The sequence below is a fragment of the Pipistrellus kuhlii genome, unplaced genomic scaffold, assembly GCF_014108245.1.
Source record: "Pipistrellus kuhlii isolate mPipKuh1 unplaced genomic scaffold, mPipKuh1.p scaffold_m20_p_9, whole genome shotgun sequence".
NCBI classification, from domain to species: Eukaryota; Metazoa; Chordata; class Mammalia; order Chiroptera; family Vespertilionidae; genus Pipistrellus; species Pipistrellus kuhlii.
In genome coordinates this window covers 24,341,392-24,356,837 of record NW_023425595.1, presented here as the reverse complement: position 1 = coordinate 24,356,837, position 15,446 = coordinate 24,341,392, and the positions used below count along the sequence as shown (strand labels likewise).

Below are 15,446 nucleotides of genomic sequence, written 5' to 3'. Positions count from 1 at the left end.
CAAAGGCATCCAGTAATATATTGAAAGATCTCAGGTTCCATTCCCAGTTAGGCACATGCCCAGGTTGTGGGTAAAATCCTCAGATGGAGCACATGTAGGAGGCAGCTAGCTGATCTCTCTCTCTCTCTCTCTCTCTCTCTCTCTCTCTCTCTCTCTCTCTCTCTCTCTCTCTCTCTCTCTTCCTCTCTTTTTCCCTCCCTCCCAACTTCCCTTCCTCTCCTTGTCTCTGAATTCAATAAACATATCTTGGGGTGAGGGTAAGAAATAATAATATTTTGTACCCAACATTACCTCAGCCTCTCCATTGCTCTCTCCTGGTCCAGTCTCTACCTGACTGACCTCCCTGCTCCCCCTCGCCCTATGACAGCGTACTCTCCCCCGCAGTCAACAGAATCTGATAAACGCGAGTCAGGCCACAGCACCCCTGCTCACCAACCCTTCAGCAGCATTCCCATCCCAGAGCACTCTCAAACAGTGCCCCTCAGGCCCCCTGGGAGGGCAGCCAAGGCCGGAGGCTTCCTCTCGCTTGTCATTAATTAATTGTTTAATTAACTAATCCATTATTCATCTCTTAATCATTCCCTGCATACCTCCCCCAAGCCAGGCCTGTGCAGGGGGGACACAGGGAGGACACAGCCCAGGCCCTGTTCTAACACTGGCTTCCGGGACTGGAAGGGAGCTGTCCTCAGAGGAAGGTGGGGAGGGAGGACAGGGAAGAGGAGGGAGAAGTGTGGAAGGCTGAGCCTTTAAGACCACCAGGGACAGGCAAGGTTGGGGCACCTTCAGCCAGAGGCTTTCCAGGCTCTGGGCCCCTTTGCTGCCAGGCCTGTTCGAAAGCAGGCAGCCTCCCCCTTCACCCGCTCTCTCCTGGGTGATGGCAGAGTCTCGCCTGCCCTGGCCCCTCTCCTACTTCTCCGCCTGGCCCTGGCACTAATGCTTTACTAATTGCTGGACATAGAGGAGGAGGTGGGGAGAAGGGCCTGGGAAGTCAGTCCTGAGGGGCTAGCGGGACGGGAGAGACGGACATGCCCCACTGACCCGTCCAGCTCCCCCGCGAAACTCAGAGGAGAGATGGGCTTTCGCGAGCATTAGGGAGGACACATTGAAAATCCAGAAAATGAGGTTAAGCCCGGGATTGGCAGTTTGGTCACCGAGGGCTGAGCTAAATCGATGCCTGTGGCTAAGAGAGGCGCAGGGAAGGACGGCCCTCTCGCTCGGGTCACGGAGGGATGGATGCCGGTGCTCAGAGCTCCGCGCCGGCCACGGACTGACAGCGGGTGGAGGGCAGCGGGGCGCTCTGATGGGCCCTGTCCCTCGCAGAAGTGCCCGGCTGCTTTCACAAAACTGTCTCTCGGGAAAATTGTTATCTACAAGCATTATGCCATTTTCCCATCAGAATTACAGGCTGTGTTTGGAGAGAAATTGAATTTGAAATGCTTCTGTGCAGCCGCATCACCTCCTTGTGGATCTGTGAATGGGTTTCAGATACCTTCTCCGGCTTCCAAATAGCTGATAAGGCAGCGGCTTGTGATGGCGGCCGCTTCCCAGGGGACAAGGCAGCTAGGGGCACTTCCAACCCTGGTTTCCAGGGGCCGATGGGGACCTGGGAGCTCCAACCAGGGATCCTAAAGTGACCTCTGTGCCCTGTCCCTCATTCCTCCCTCTCCCACCTGCAGGCCCAGCAGAGTGTTCGGGCTGGCGCTCTCCTCCTGCTCGTCCAGTGCCCACCACACCCAGGCCTCCTGTGTCACCTCACACAGCTCCGGCTCCACCCTGGGCTGAGGGCGTGCTGGTGGAATGGGACTCAGAGGACACTGGCCCCTTCCTTATCACAGCCTCTCATTCATTCAGCACCCATTCACTGAGCATGCTCAGAGCATGATTCTGAACTGATAGGACAGCAGTGAGCAAAACAGACCCCGTCTTCATGGAGCCTTTATTCAGCAGGGGAGACAGATGACAAAAAAGTAAATAAGTGGCCCGGCCAGCATGGCTCAACGGTTGAGCGTCGACCTACAAACCAGGAGGTCACGGTTCCATTCCCGGTCAGGGCACATGCCCAGGTGGCGGGCTCGATCCCCAGTGTGGGGTGTGCAGGAGGCAGCTGATCGATGATTCTCTCTCATCGATGTTTCTAACTCTCTATCCCTCTCTCTTCCTCTCATGAAAAATCAATAATAATAATAATAATAATAATAATAATAATAGTAATTTTAAAAAAAGCAAAATATATAGTACCTAGGACAGTGACAAGTTATAGAGAGAAGGCAGTAAAGTGATAGGAGGGGGAGGGTGCTGGGCATCGGGAGGGCTGGGAATTGCTGTTGTGAATAGTGTGGTCAGCAGAGGCTGCACGGAGAGGTGACATGTGAGCAAACTGGAGGAGGCAGAGGAATGGGTGTTCTGACAGTGAGAGGACACATCCTGAGGAACTGCCTGGCACGTGGAGGAAAACCAACACGTCCAGGACCGCTGGAAACAGGGAGAGTGAAGGGAAGAGTCATAAGCAATGTGGTTATGAGGTGACAGGGAAGAGTCATAAGCGATGGGGTTCTGGGGTAACAGGGGGCAGGGAGATCACGAAGGGCCCTGAGGGCCACAGCAAGGCCCCCACGCGCTGTGAGGGGTGAGGCCATTGGCAGATTCTGGCCAGAGGCATGGCATGGCCCCTGTGGAGCGCGGAGGAAGGTGAGGAAAGAGGCAGCGAGATCAGCCAGGTGGCAGCTGCAGTGAGTGACGATGGTGGGTTAGACCAGGATGGTGGCACAGCAGGTGATGAAAAGCCCTTGGCTCATAAAGACGTGTTAGAAGTGGAGTTGACAGGCTGTGCTAACGGATCAGATGTATAATGTAAGAGAAAGAAACTTGAAGGATGAGAACTGGAAGGATGGCTTTGTCGTTTCACGGAGGGAAAGGAGGGAGGCCAGATTGGGGAAGTGATGATCAGGACTACGATTTCAGACACATTGAGTTTGAGATGCCAATTGGACCTCAGATGAAAGCATTTGACCGTTGATATAAGCCCGGAGTTCAGAGGCCAGGCAGAGGTAGAAGATTTATCACTTCAGTGAGCATGAGTGTACAGTTAGCTCGTATTTCAGGGCATAGGACAAGATGACATCCCCAAGGCAGTTTGGACAGAAAAGAGAAGAGGACCAAAGGCTTGAACCCAGGGCGCTTCAGTGTTTGGAGGAAGGTGAAGAAGGGCCAGCAAAGGACACTGGGAAGGGATGGCCAATGAGGTGAATGAGGAGACGGCAGCCCAAGCTTCAGGCAGAGGGAGTGGCCAGCTATGTCAAGTGCTACAGTAACGTCATAGAAGCTAAGAGCTGGGCTGTGGAGCTCTCATTGGTGCCCTTGACCAAAGCAGGTTCAGAAGAGAGAGGTGAGTCTCAGTTACTTCATCTGAGAAATGGGACCATTCGCCTGCTTACCCCAGAGGGTGACAGTGGAAACCAATGAGACCAGGGGCAAGCTATAAAGCACCAAAAATATGAGGTGTCTGTTTTTCTTTATGACCCCATAAACCCAGAGGCAGTTGAAATGATGGGAGGGACCGTTGGGCACAATTGACTTTAAAGATGCTTATAGCTCCATTATCACCTCATAAAATGGCTCATTTCCTGCTGCTCATCCCCAGGACACTCACAGAGGGATGACTTTCCACTTCCTTTCGGAGGTGGAAGCCATCAGAATAGATGTCATGGGTGGTAAGTGGAGATTCTGGGAAAGGGTAGAAGCAAAAACAAAAAACAAATAAAAAAAAAACAAAAAACGGGGCCCAGCACTGCTCATCCGGGTCTTAACGCAGAATGATGGACGCTGCCCTCCCAGAGGAAACCTGGTGAGCCTGCACCTCCTGGGAGAAAATTGTCAGCCAGGGCAGCCTCACTCTTGCTAGGGAAACACACACACACACACACACACACACACACACACACAAATGGGAGATGAATGAGAGGGAGATAGAGAAGAATAGTCAGGGAGGTGGGAAGAGCATGAGTTGATTCCTGGTGATTTTCAACAAGTCATGTGACTTCTCTGAACCTCAGTTTCCTCATCTGCAAAATGGGTTCATAGCTATTCCCCAAAGGTTTTCATGGGAAACAAGCTGATAAACGCACAAAGGCGCACAATGGGGCAGGGCTGTCTGTGCGCATACACGGGTATCACTAGCGTGCATTTGGTGTCCTTGGGTTTCCCCGTCTTTGGTAGCCAACAGTTTCTTCCCAACTCAAGGCCCCTGTGCCTCCCCATCTGCTTCAAACCCAGGGCAGCGCTCCCGTGGACGGTATTGTGAATTCTGACAGTCCTCCGAGTGTGGCTGCAATGCTCAGCTCTCAGATATGCTCTCCCAGGCGCAGAGGCATGGGCCAGCGCCAGGCTGACCTTTCACCTGCTCCCTGCATTGCAGCTTCTCCACCCCTAGCTGGGTTCCCCACCCTCTGCCTGGGTTCCCAGGGCCATGGGTGTGGTCTCCCTGGCAACCTTGGCTGAGGTCTAAACTCTGCCATTGACTGTGTAACTAATTTGACCAAATAAATGCATTTCTGAACATTAAAAAGTATATGCCCACCTTGAAATGTGTTGCAAAGATTAAATAAGATACTATATGAAGGTAATTAGCGAGGTGCCTAGCACAGGAAAACAATAGATCACTATTATTATTGCTTCTCCCTGTTTCAGTTGCTTTCCCTGTCTAATTATGGATTGCATCCATTTCTCTTGCTGAGAGGAAGAGGCAGGTTGGGTGGGGTGCTCAGACTGCAGGTGTGGGGCAGGACCAGCAATGTGGGAGAGCTTGGCCTCAGTGAGGCCCGGAGCAAAGGGGCCTTGGATGAGGAACAGGTGTGGTTCGGGACTAGAAGATGAAGGCAGAAGGGCAGGACCCAGGACAACGCCTGCAGAGGAGGAAGCAGGGAGGGAATGGGAGGGTCCTTGTGGGGTAAGGTTGGTTCAAACACCAGCCCCTGCCCTGACCCCCTCAGACTCACATTCTTGCTGTCTGCTCTACTCAGTCTCGGCATTTCCTGATATCAATGTGATTTCTGCCTCCAACCAGACCCAGCCTGTCTTCACTCCACATGAACCCTCCCTCCTCTGGATCTGACCTCAGCCCCTGGCCTGTGTGGGGCCAGGCGATTCCCACTTGGTCCCAGTAACTAAGAAGTCTGAGTACAGCTGTCACATCTTCCCAGTATGTTTATCAAAAGCAAAATGAAAGCGCTTGTCCCCGGGAAGATGAACACCAGTGACCTGTAGTTTTGGGTTGGGTATTTTTTTTTTTCCTTTTAATTGGCATATCTCTGGAAAACTGCTAACGTCATGCAAATGAGGCATGAGCTGTGAATGCCTTGAAACACTTTTTTTGAAAGGGGTCCTCGGAGAGATGTGTGAGGGCTCTAAGGATCACTGAAAGATCCTTTCTGTGCCTCAGAGACTTGTGAAATGGCTTTTCATTTAAATCTGACGTTTGGATTGCTTGCTCTGAATGTTAAACCCTCCATTCTTTAAAATGTAAAATGCCTAGTGCCCCAGTGGCCCCATCCAGGGCGCACCGAGTCACGGAAACCTCCTGTCATTTGCTCCCTGAGTTTCCCGGTTCTCTTGAGGCTCAGTCAGTTTGGAGATACAACGACGTGCCCCACTTCCTGTGCTCAGGCAGTGCACGTCGGTTCTAATACCAGCGTGGCCGGAATGTCAATAAGAATGAGAACAGCAGTTAATATTTGTGCTGATAGAGGCACTGTATGAGCACATTATATGAATTGTGCTATTTCATCCCCCTGACAATCCAATGCAGTAGATACTCTTGTTAACCCCATTTCACAAGTGAGAAGACTAAGAGAGGTCAAGAGACTTGTCAAAGGACATAGAACTAGTGAATGGTGAAACCAGGATTTGAACTTGGGTATGACTCCTGAGCGTGGGCTCTCAGCCATACGACATGCCTGCCTTCTGGATGAGTCAATACTAATGAGAATTACAGGATCCCGGGTGTCCAAGGTTGGACGACGTGGGCACATACACATTCTTGCTGGAGCATAAAATGATACACAGACATTTGAGGACAAATTGGTAGACTCTGCCAAAATTCTCCACGTGCTTCATCTTTTATTAGTCATCATTCCTGGGAATCTATGACACAGGAACCCTCAGATTTGTAAATACAGAAATACATGCACAAATGTTCATCAGAGTATCATTTATGGCAACAGTTAAATATCTGCCAATAATGTTTGTTAAAACAGTTAAATATCTGCCAATAATGTTTGTTAAAAAGCATGCAAGAACATCCACACATCCACACATCCATCCACATGGAATTCCACAAATATATAGAATACACGATGCAATTTTGCTTTTTCGGAAATTTTCTCACCACCCGTCCATAGCATTTAGATATGGCCATGAACATGCCGGCACTCTCCAATCCTGTAGGACTTAGGTGCTGCCAGAGAATTTTGATGCAGCAACAAAAACATGGTGCTTTTAAAGTGAATGTTGCAGAGTGCCCGTGCGTTCTTGTTTCATTGGATGACACGAATGATCACAAACAAGGAACAATAAGCAGTTGATCCCGCAGATGGTGTGGCACCACCAGATGAAACAAGTTCCAGCAGCAAGCTGTTCTCATGCCCACACGTGTGGACCCACCATCCTCCGGGCCTCCATAGCTCTGAAAACTAGACAGAATTTCATCACCATAAATAAACACTAATGATGGTTCCAAACAATTTGTGTTGAGTTATTCTGCAAAAAAACAAAATCAATATGTCATTAGTTAGGACTCAAAAACCAAGATTGAATTGCAATGCAAAGCCACTGTAACTCCCGCCCACACTGATTTATTTTTCTCCTTTTAGTAAAGCATTTCTTTGAGGGCAAAATGATCATCATCAGACAGTATCTCATCTCCTGCATTTCTTTCTTATTAGTCTTGACCAAGCTTACCATAATTTGAGGATCTTCTAAGATGCTGTAGCTACTGACATGGGAAGGTTCCCGTGATATAATATTTAAGAGGGAAATGTAAAAATCATGGTGCAGAATAACATATCCAGTCCAAAAGCTGTATGTAATGCATGCATGCACACACACACATAGATAGTTGCATATGCGTAGTAGATGGCCTGGAATGATACACACCAAGCTGTAACATTCTGAAGAAGGAGACAGAAGGCAGGGTAGATGCTAAAGTGGAAAGAGCTCAACATTTACACTGTGTGCTTCTGTGGTGCTAATTTTGTCTACAATAAGCATGGATTAGTCTGGAATTAAAAATAAAATACCTATACCAGGAATTTAAAAATTATCATGGGAGTTGTGGGGAGCTGCTGCAGGCTTTAGGCAAGGAATGGATAGGTGGGGGGAGGGTGGGCTGGGGAAAAGCAAGAAGGTACAGGAGACTGAGAGACCGGTGAGGAGACTGTGGAGGGGTTCACAGGTGGTGAACACAGTGGGTCTTGGGGCCTGACCACCGTGAAGGGATGGGAGACAGAGGAATGCTGGCGATGCCTGGAGTCTGGTTCAGGCAGTGGGTGGATGTGCCTTTAGCCCAGATGGCGCCGGCTGGAGAGGAGCAGGGCTCCGGGGTCAGATGAAGAGCTCAGTATGGGACTCGGAATATATGATGAGCACAGGAAACCCAGGTCATGGGAGACCCAGCGCTGGCATTCAGGAGATAGATTAGGTCTCACAAGTGACTTCATGATAAGTAGCTTCTCTCAGTTATTCAACAGATATTTATTAGGAAAGAATCAAGGGAGACATTCTCAATAAATAAGAATGTCTCTCATGAGAAGTGTAAAGCTCTCAGGACTTAGACATGCTCTCCCTGAAGATGTGTGACTGTGGGGTGCTTATGCACCCAGTGAATCTTTCCTCTGATTAAAAGAGGGAACCCCAGGGAAGCCTGAGCTCAGGAGAGGCTGCAAGGTTCCCCGGGGTGGCTGTGGGCAGGGTGCTTCTGTGGCTTGTCCCTGTAGTACCCCGGCCAACCTGGATCTGGCTGATCTCCTTCCTCTCTCAGGCCCACCACCCACCTACTCCTTCCTGGGCAGCAGACAAAGTATCCAGACCAAAAGCCTTTTCTAATCTTTGGGCCTGATCCTGGAGACACCTCTGACCTCCTCCCAGTTTCCTCAGGGCTGTAGGATTTTCTGGGCAAGGTACCCAAATAAGAAGAAATCCGCCAACTCATTCCAAATATGTTCTAGGCAGCCCAGCTGGTGTTGCTCAGTGGTTGAGGGTAAACATATGAACCAGGAGGTCATGGTTTGATTCCCAGTAAGGGCACATGCCCAGGTTGTGGGCTCTATCCCCAATAGGGGACGTGCAGGAGACAGCCAATCAATGATTCCGTCTCATCATTGATGTTTCTATCTCTCTCTCCCTCTTCCTTCCTCTCTGAAATCAATAAAAATATATTAATAATATATATATATACTGGGGCAGAGCTATGAGCCAACCAAGCAAGTCTCTGCCCTCCTGGGGCTCAGGGACCTGCTCAGTCAACAACAAAACTCTTGCTTCCCCAGCTGATGACATTTTGGGCTTTTCGGTGTGTAATGGGCAGTAGCATCTGAACACTGCTGAGCTCGGGCCAGAGAAAGGGGAGGTAGATCAAGAACCAGCTGAATCCATTCTGGGGAACTTCCCCAGCCAGAGCCAAATTTGGACTATGGAAGTATTAAGCCTTGGGGGGAAAAAAGTGTGATACCCCCTCACTCCCAGTGTGTAATTGAAAATAAAAACCGAAACAAACCTTAGAGTTTAGCAAGATCAGCAAAGTTCTCATTTTCCCCCCACAATGATGACTTAATGCGTGCCTTCAAAATGTTAACTGATAGGTTCTTTCTCAAAAAATATTTTAGGTTCCTACACTTTAAGGTTGCTCTACACACTGTCCAAAGCAAAATGGAGCATAATAGCATGAGTGGCGCAGGGGTGTGGGTCCCCAGCTTTATTCTGGCCACTTCAACCCAAGGAGTAAAATCCTGAGTCTCAACAGCAGGAAAGGCTTTGGGTGTGACAATCATTGGGGCTGGTTGTTGGCTACATTGCAGCTTCTGCCACAGTCTAGGCCCCAGTCAGTATCTGGACAGAGCACACAGACTTCCCTCCAGGCTAGACACAATATGGAAGTCTGGCCATCCAAGGAGGAGTCCAGGTCAGAGCCTGGCTCCACGGGGGAAGAGATGGGCTGAGCTGCAAACAAAAGTTGTGGCTCAGTGGACCATTGGTGCCCAGAACGCACCAGGCATACTGGACACTCAGCCCCACCCCCGGGGATTCCTGGGGGCCCCAGGGCTTGCCCACCCTGGGGCTGGATAACTCCCACACCTGGGCTGGTAGAGCCTCAATAGCAGGTAAGTGAGGGGCGGTAGACAGTGTGACCATGTCAAAGCCCTTTTTTTCCCATGAGCGCAGCTCTCCTCACTAAGTGTCTGTGGTCCTTTTTTGCAGAGTGATGAGGTCCTCACCGTCATCAAAGCCAAAGCTCAGTGGCCAGCCTGGCAGCCTCTCAACGTGTAAGTAACAGACAGAGCCTGGCTTTGCCCTGCCCCTGTCCTGGCCTTGTCCTCGGAGCCACCCGCCTAATAGCCACCCCATGCCAACTGGGTTCTTAAAGTCAGCAATACCTCTTAGGTGGACAAACAGGGGAGGTGCACTGACCGTGGGCAAAGTAACACAGGTGCCCCTATCTTCCCAGAAAAGCAGGCGTGGCTTCTATTTCCTCCAATGGCACTAACACCTCAGAGGACACAACTCAGAATAAGGGTTAACCAGTAAGAATTCACTTACGTTCTCAGCCGCAAATACGTGTGCTCATCCTAAGCAAATCTGCCTCATGGAAAGCCAGGCTTACCCCAGGTTCCACTCTCAGTCTCCGTCTTTTCTGTCTGTCCTGTCTCTTGGAGATTTCATCCTCCCATGCATTTGGTGACTACCAGTATGCTGATGGCTCCCAAAACTAGCACAGGTAGGTATGTAGCTAGGAAGCTAAATCCATCTATCAATTTCTTGGACACTTCTCTGTGGATGGCCCACATGGACCTTGAATTCATCACATCCAAAAGTGAGGCTGGCTGGTGTGGCTCAGTAGTCGATCATCGACCTATGAATCAGGATGTCAAAGCACATGCCTGTGTTGTTGTCTCAATCTCTAGTTGGGGGCATGCAGGAGGCAGCTGATCAAGGATTCTTTCTCATCAATGATGTTTCTATCTCCTTCTCCCTTCCTTTCTGAAGTCAATAAAAATATTTTTTACAAAAAAACAACAACAAAATAAAACCCATCACTGGTTCCTATTCGTGTTCCTTCTGAGTATCTCACAAATCAGTCCTCACCTGGCCATTCTCCCACCATTAGTTTCTTACCTAGTCTACTCCAATTTTCCCCTCTCCTATGGCCTCCCTCATCTGATCCCTCATCCACACAGTCACCAGAGTGATCTTTAAGAACTCAAATCTGATTTCCTGGCTTAGAATCCCTCTGTGATTTCCAGCATCAAGTCAGCACTCCTCAGCTCACCTGTGAGACACAGGGAGCATCACACACTTCAGCCCTGCCTCCTTTTTTTTGGGGGGGGGGGGCGGGTGGGGTTGGGGGAGGAAAGGCATGTCTTATGGCATGTCTTATTGCTCCCTACGCTGCACCTCACTGCAGCCATTCTGAATCCCATGAAATTATTTGAACAAAGCTTAATTTCGTTTATCCTTTATGGGTGCAAGGCCTGGAGCAGACAAATTTCCCGGTCACGCAACAGAAAATGGTTTATAAGAATGGCTTGGCTAGCCCCTCTGTGGAGCAGTCTGCTTCCACTAATGATGACATTGATGAAGATGGCAACAACATGGGCGGGCAGGGAGGGGGAGGGCGTGTGTGTGAGAAATACTCAGTGGGAGAAAAGGCAAACCCAAAATGGTAGGAAAGGAAGTACAAGAAAGACTCCAGCAGGAGCGGAGGGAGGAGGAGCACTCACACATGACCAGCTGGTGGCACGGAAGCTGTTGCCAGGCACCTGGTGCCCACCTGTTTAACCACTCAGGAAACTAATGGCTCATCCCCTACTATGTGCCAGCCTTATACACAGTCCCCGCCCCTTGGAATGGCCAGCCCAGAGGGAGACAGACAATACACAGAGTTCTGCCACTCCAGGTCTGCTCTGCGCAAGGCCAAGTGGCACCATGTGCACAGAACATGGATACTATTGTATAATGGCACTGTGGTGGCCCTGTGCGCTCCAGGGGATACATGTCATGGTGAGGATGTGAGTGTCTCTGGGACCCAGAGAAGGAGCACACACCAGCCCAGGAGAGAGGTCATGAAGTCTTTGTGCCTGAAGCACCACAGGGCTGAGTCTGGAAAGCTGCTCCTTGCCTTGGAGTGGCCCCGGTCTGGTGGGACTGAGGCCCCTGAGTGGGGCCTGAAGCCAGCTAACCACGAGCAGACCAGCTGGCTACAGTGGAGGCTTCTTCTAGCTTGCTCTGGATCTCCTCTGAGGAAGTTGAAACCAGGGTAAGCTAGACCTTAAACCACACGGGTTAGGCAGGCGTCTTCAAACTACGGCCCGTGGGCCACATGCGGCCCGCAGAGGAGTCTGATCCGGCCCGCCAGGTTTTTTGGGCAGTGAGCGCAGCCGAGGTGTTACAGTAGGAATTAGTAGTTCATATAGTCCGGCCCTCCAGCTCTCTGAGGGACCGTAATCTGGCCCCCACTTTAAAAAGTTTGAGGACCCCTTGGGGGAGTGCCAACCCCTCGCACAGCTGATAGTCCACATATAACTTTCAAATCCCCCAAAACTTACCAACTAATAGCCTTCTGTTGACCAGAAGCCTTACCATTAACAGAATAGTTGATTGCCACATAGTTGCATGCTTTATTTATGATACACTGTATTCTTACAATAAAGTAAGCTAGAAAAAGGAAACTTATGAAGAAAATCATCAGGAAGAGAAAATACATGTAGTACAGGACTGTATGTATTGACTGCAAAAAAATTCCCTATATACAGAATAAAAGTAGGCTTACACTTGTGAGTACATGAAAAACTAAGCTTATTCCTGTATTATTATTGACTATTGTATTATTTTCCATAGGAACAACGGTAAACCTACTTTGCCCCACCCTGTTAAGTGGACCCGGGCACTTGTTGTTCAAGGGTCGACCATAGTTGAAAACCTGCCCAGGCTTGGAAGTGCCTTTCCATCAAAAAGCAATAGCTGCAGTGCCTGCTGCCCTGTGCTCTCTACTCGTGGGTGGGCATTTGTCTGTCTCACGCTAGTCCCACCAAATGACACTGATGTGCATTCACAAAAGCCCTCAGCCCTCTTTGCATAAGTCACATCAATCAGAAAAAAACATCCACTCTGAATCCGGTTTGCTCAGGCTCTCTCCTCAGCTTCTCCCAGCCCCAGGCTCCCAGAACCTAGACGTGAAGAGTTCCTCACCGCTGGTTCTCTGAACAGGCAGGGGCTCAAAGCCAGGAAGGAGCTGGGGACATCTGGGCCACAGGACGTGTGGATGACAAATTACACCAGTTAGGAAACCTTACACCATTTTCCCTTAAAGGTTTAGAAACACGTAAACTGTAAAGCAAGATGCTTCAGGAAGGAAAGAGGGAGGAAGGGAGAGAAGAAAGGAAGCAGAGAGAAATCCTTTTACCCTGAGCACCTACTCTTTGCCAGATACCCTACAAGGCACTTACCTTCCTTATCCACTTAATCCTTGCACTGCCCTAACTAGTTTGGTTCAGTGGATAGAACGTCAGCCTGCAGACTGAGAGGTCCCAGGTTCAATCCCAGTCAAGGGCATGTACCTGGATTGTGAGCACATCCCCAGTAGGTGTGCAGGAGGCAGCTGATAGATGTTTCTCTCTCATCGATATTTCTAACTATCTCTCTCCCTTCCTCTCTGTAAAAAATGATCAAAATATATATATTTTAAATCCTTGTACTAACTTCCATAATAAACCCCATAAGGATTATGACCCTCCATTTACCAATGATGGGACTGAGGCTCGGAGGTGGTATGACAGGTCCAATCTCAGCATCCAGCTCCATCGGTGGAGGTACTAGAATTCAAACAGTATCCAGCTGACTCCAGTGCCTACTCTCTTCACTACAATTAAGTAACCATTCATCTTCCATTTCTTAATCAATCAAAACATATATGTCAATTGGACTTCTGAGCAACATGAAATAGCAGCATGACCACCAAATTGTCTTACTCCCACCAAAAACAAAACAAAAAATGGTCTGAACTTACACTTACCCTGTGTCCTAGCAAGGATGACTGAGCCTGGCAGGTGTAGCTCAGTTAGTTGAACATCATCCCTTGCACCAGGAGGTCTCAGTTCAATTCCTGGTCAGGGCACATGTCGGGTTGCAGGCTCCATCCCCAGTAGGAAGCATGCATGAGGCAGCCGATCAATGTTTCTCTCTCATCAATGTTTCTATCTCTCTCTACCTTTGTCTGAAATCAATTTTTTTAAACTTAAAAAGAAAAGGATGACTAAAACATTCAGTTACCTCAACAAACATTTTATTGGGGGGGGGGGGGTCTCCAAAGGAAAATCCTGTGAAAGGTCCTTAGGGACCCAGGGGTGAGCAGAGCAGAGGTTCTCATGGAGCTTACAGTTTCATGGAGGAGAGACATTCACCAATGATGACAGATGTGACTTGTCTGTGAAATAAAGACATAAGCTGCCATCAGATTAGAACCTCAACCCAGCCTGTGGGGAGGGGAGGGTCAAAGGAATCTTCCTTAAGGAAAGGAGAATTGAGCTAAGAGTTCAGGAATCAATAGGAGTTAACTAGGTAAAGAAGCAAAGCTAGGGGAGAACATTCTAGAAAGTCTAGAGAGACCATTATGTGCAAAAGCCCTGAGGAGGGAGCAGAGCATAAAGTACTAACAGAGTATGGTGTGACTTTATCCAGAAATCAAAGATGAGTTTGGTGTGGGGCCAACCCACGCAACATTAGGTTATTTTGATTTTTGCATTATGAGGAATGGGAAATCGTTGAAGGGTTTTGAGTGGAATGGCATGATCAGATTTAGGTGAAAGCAACAACAGCACTCTGGCTCCAACAGAGAAAAGGGTAAGAATAGATGAGGTGACACCAGTGAGGAGGCTGTGGCAGAGGCTCAGGGAGAATTAATGGTGACTTTGATTAGCGTGGTGGTAGTGGAGATGGAGAGGCGCAGAGATCTGAGAGATGGACAGGCCATGGCGATCAGTTAGGTAAGGAGGATGCGAGAGGCAGACAGGTCAAGATGCACAATTAATGAGTTGGCGGGGCCTCTCATAAGATGTGGAACATCAGATGACGTTCAACGGGAAGATGGTGAGTTCGGTTCTGGAGGGAATGTGTTGGCAATGGCTTCAGGATATCCAGTTGGAGGCGATCCATACACAGTTATCTCCGGAGCTCTGAAGGTCCTGGGGAGAAATACACACTGAGTCAACAAGGACTGGGAGACAGCGACATGGCTTGGATGAGAGAGGGCTTGAGACTAAGTCCGGGACTTCAGAGTGAGACCCAAGAATCTCCAACATGTAATGCTGAGGAGAACTCGCCTGCAAAGGAAACAGGAAAGGAATAGGCAAGAAACTGGGGAAGGAAGCTTGGTGTTGGGGAAGCCATGTGGAGAAAGCATTTGAGGAGAGAGTGGTCAGCCTGTGTCCAGTGCAGATGAGAAATCAAGTGAGATTAGAGTTGCAAAATGCCTATTGGATTTATCCACATAAAGGACCATTGGTGACCTCATTGAGACTCCTTTCTGCAGAGCGAAGCGGGGGAGAGGTAAACAGCCCGGAACAGGGTGAAATGTGCACAGGAAACGGGGTTACAGAGTGAGTGAGTACAGACAAGTCAGTGACGCTTGCTGTGAAAGAAAAGACTGGGCAGGAGCTCCAAGGGGGATGAAAGAATCAATGGACCTTTTTCCCTCTTTGCTTTTCTTCCTTTCTTTTTTAAGATTGGAGAAACTTACTGAAAAATTAGGGGGGAAAAATATTTGTGGACCCTTTACCCATCCCTCAGACGTCCTAAGACCCCAGTGAAACAGAATTATTTAATGGCAAACACTCAGACTTCCCCAACACCCAAACCCTCTCCGCTCTGGGCTATCCGCTTGTGAAGGGACAGCTATTTTCCTTTGGTATTACCCAACACATGCCCATGGCCCCCTTCCCCCTTCCAAATCTCATTAGGAAGTCAAATGAGAGGCCTCCACGCAGCCAAGTTTTGTTTTGCAGACACAGCCCTGCCCCCCCCCCCCTCCCTGAGCCCGCTCGATTGAGGTTAATGGGATTCCAGCCTCCCTCGGGCCAGTGGAAAGCCAGGGTGACCTACTTTGCCAGGTCCTGCCCGTGGAAACTGACTTGTTTTTCAATGATCTTCATCTTTATCCACAGGACCACTTCTCAAAGGACAGC

General features: G+C 49.2%; 1 protein-coding gene across 1 annotated transcript in view; it reads left to right on the top strand.

The window, feature by feature from the left end:
• The window catches only part of SPON1 (spondin 1), a 251,181-nt gene that overhangs the window by 216,223 nt on the left and 19,512 nt on the right, over positions 1 to 15,446 (top strand). The window contains exon 7 of the mRNA XM_036427060.2: positions 9,469 to 9,533. Coding sequence (XP_036282953.1) covers positions 9,469 to 9,533 — 65 coding nt within the window. The remainder of the gene's footprint in view (positions 1 to 9,468; positions 9,534 to 15,446) is intronic.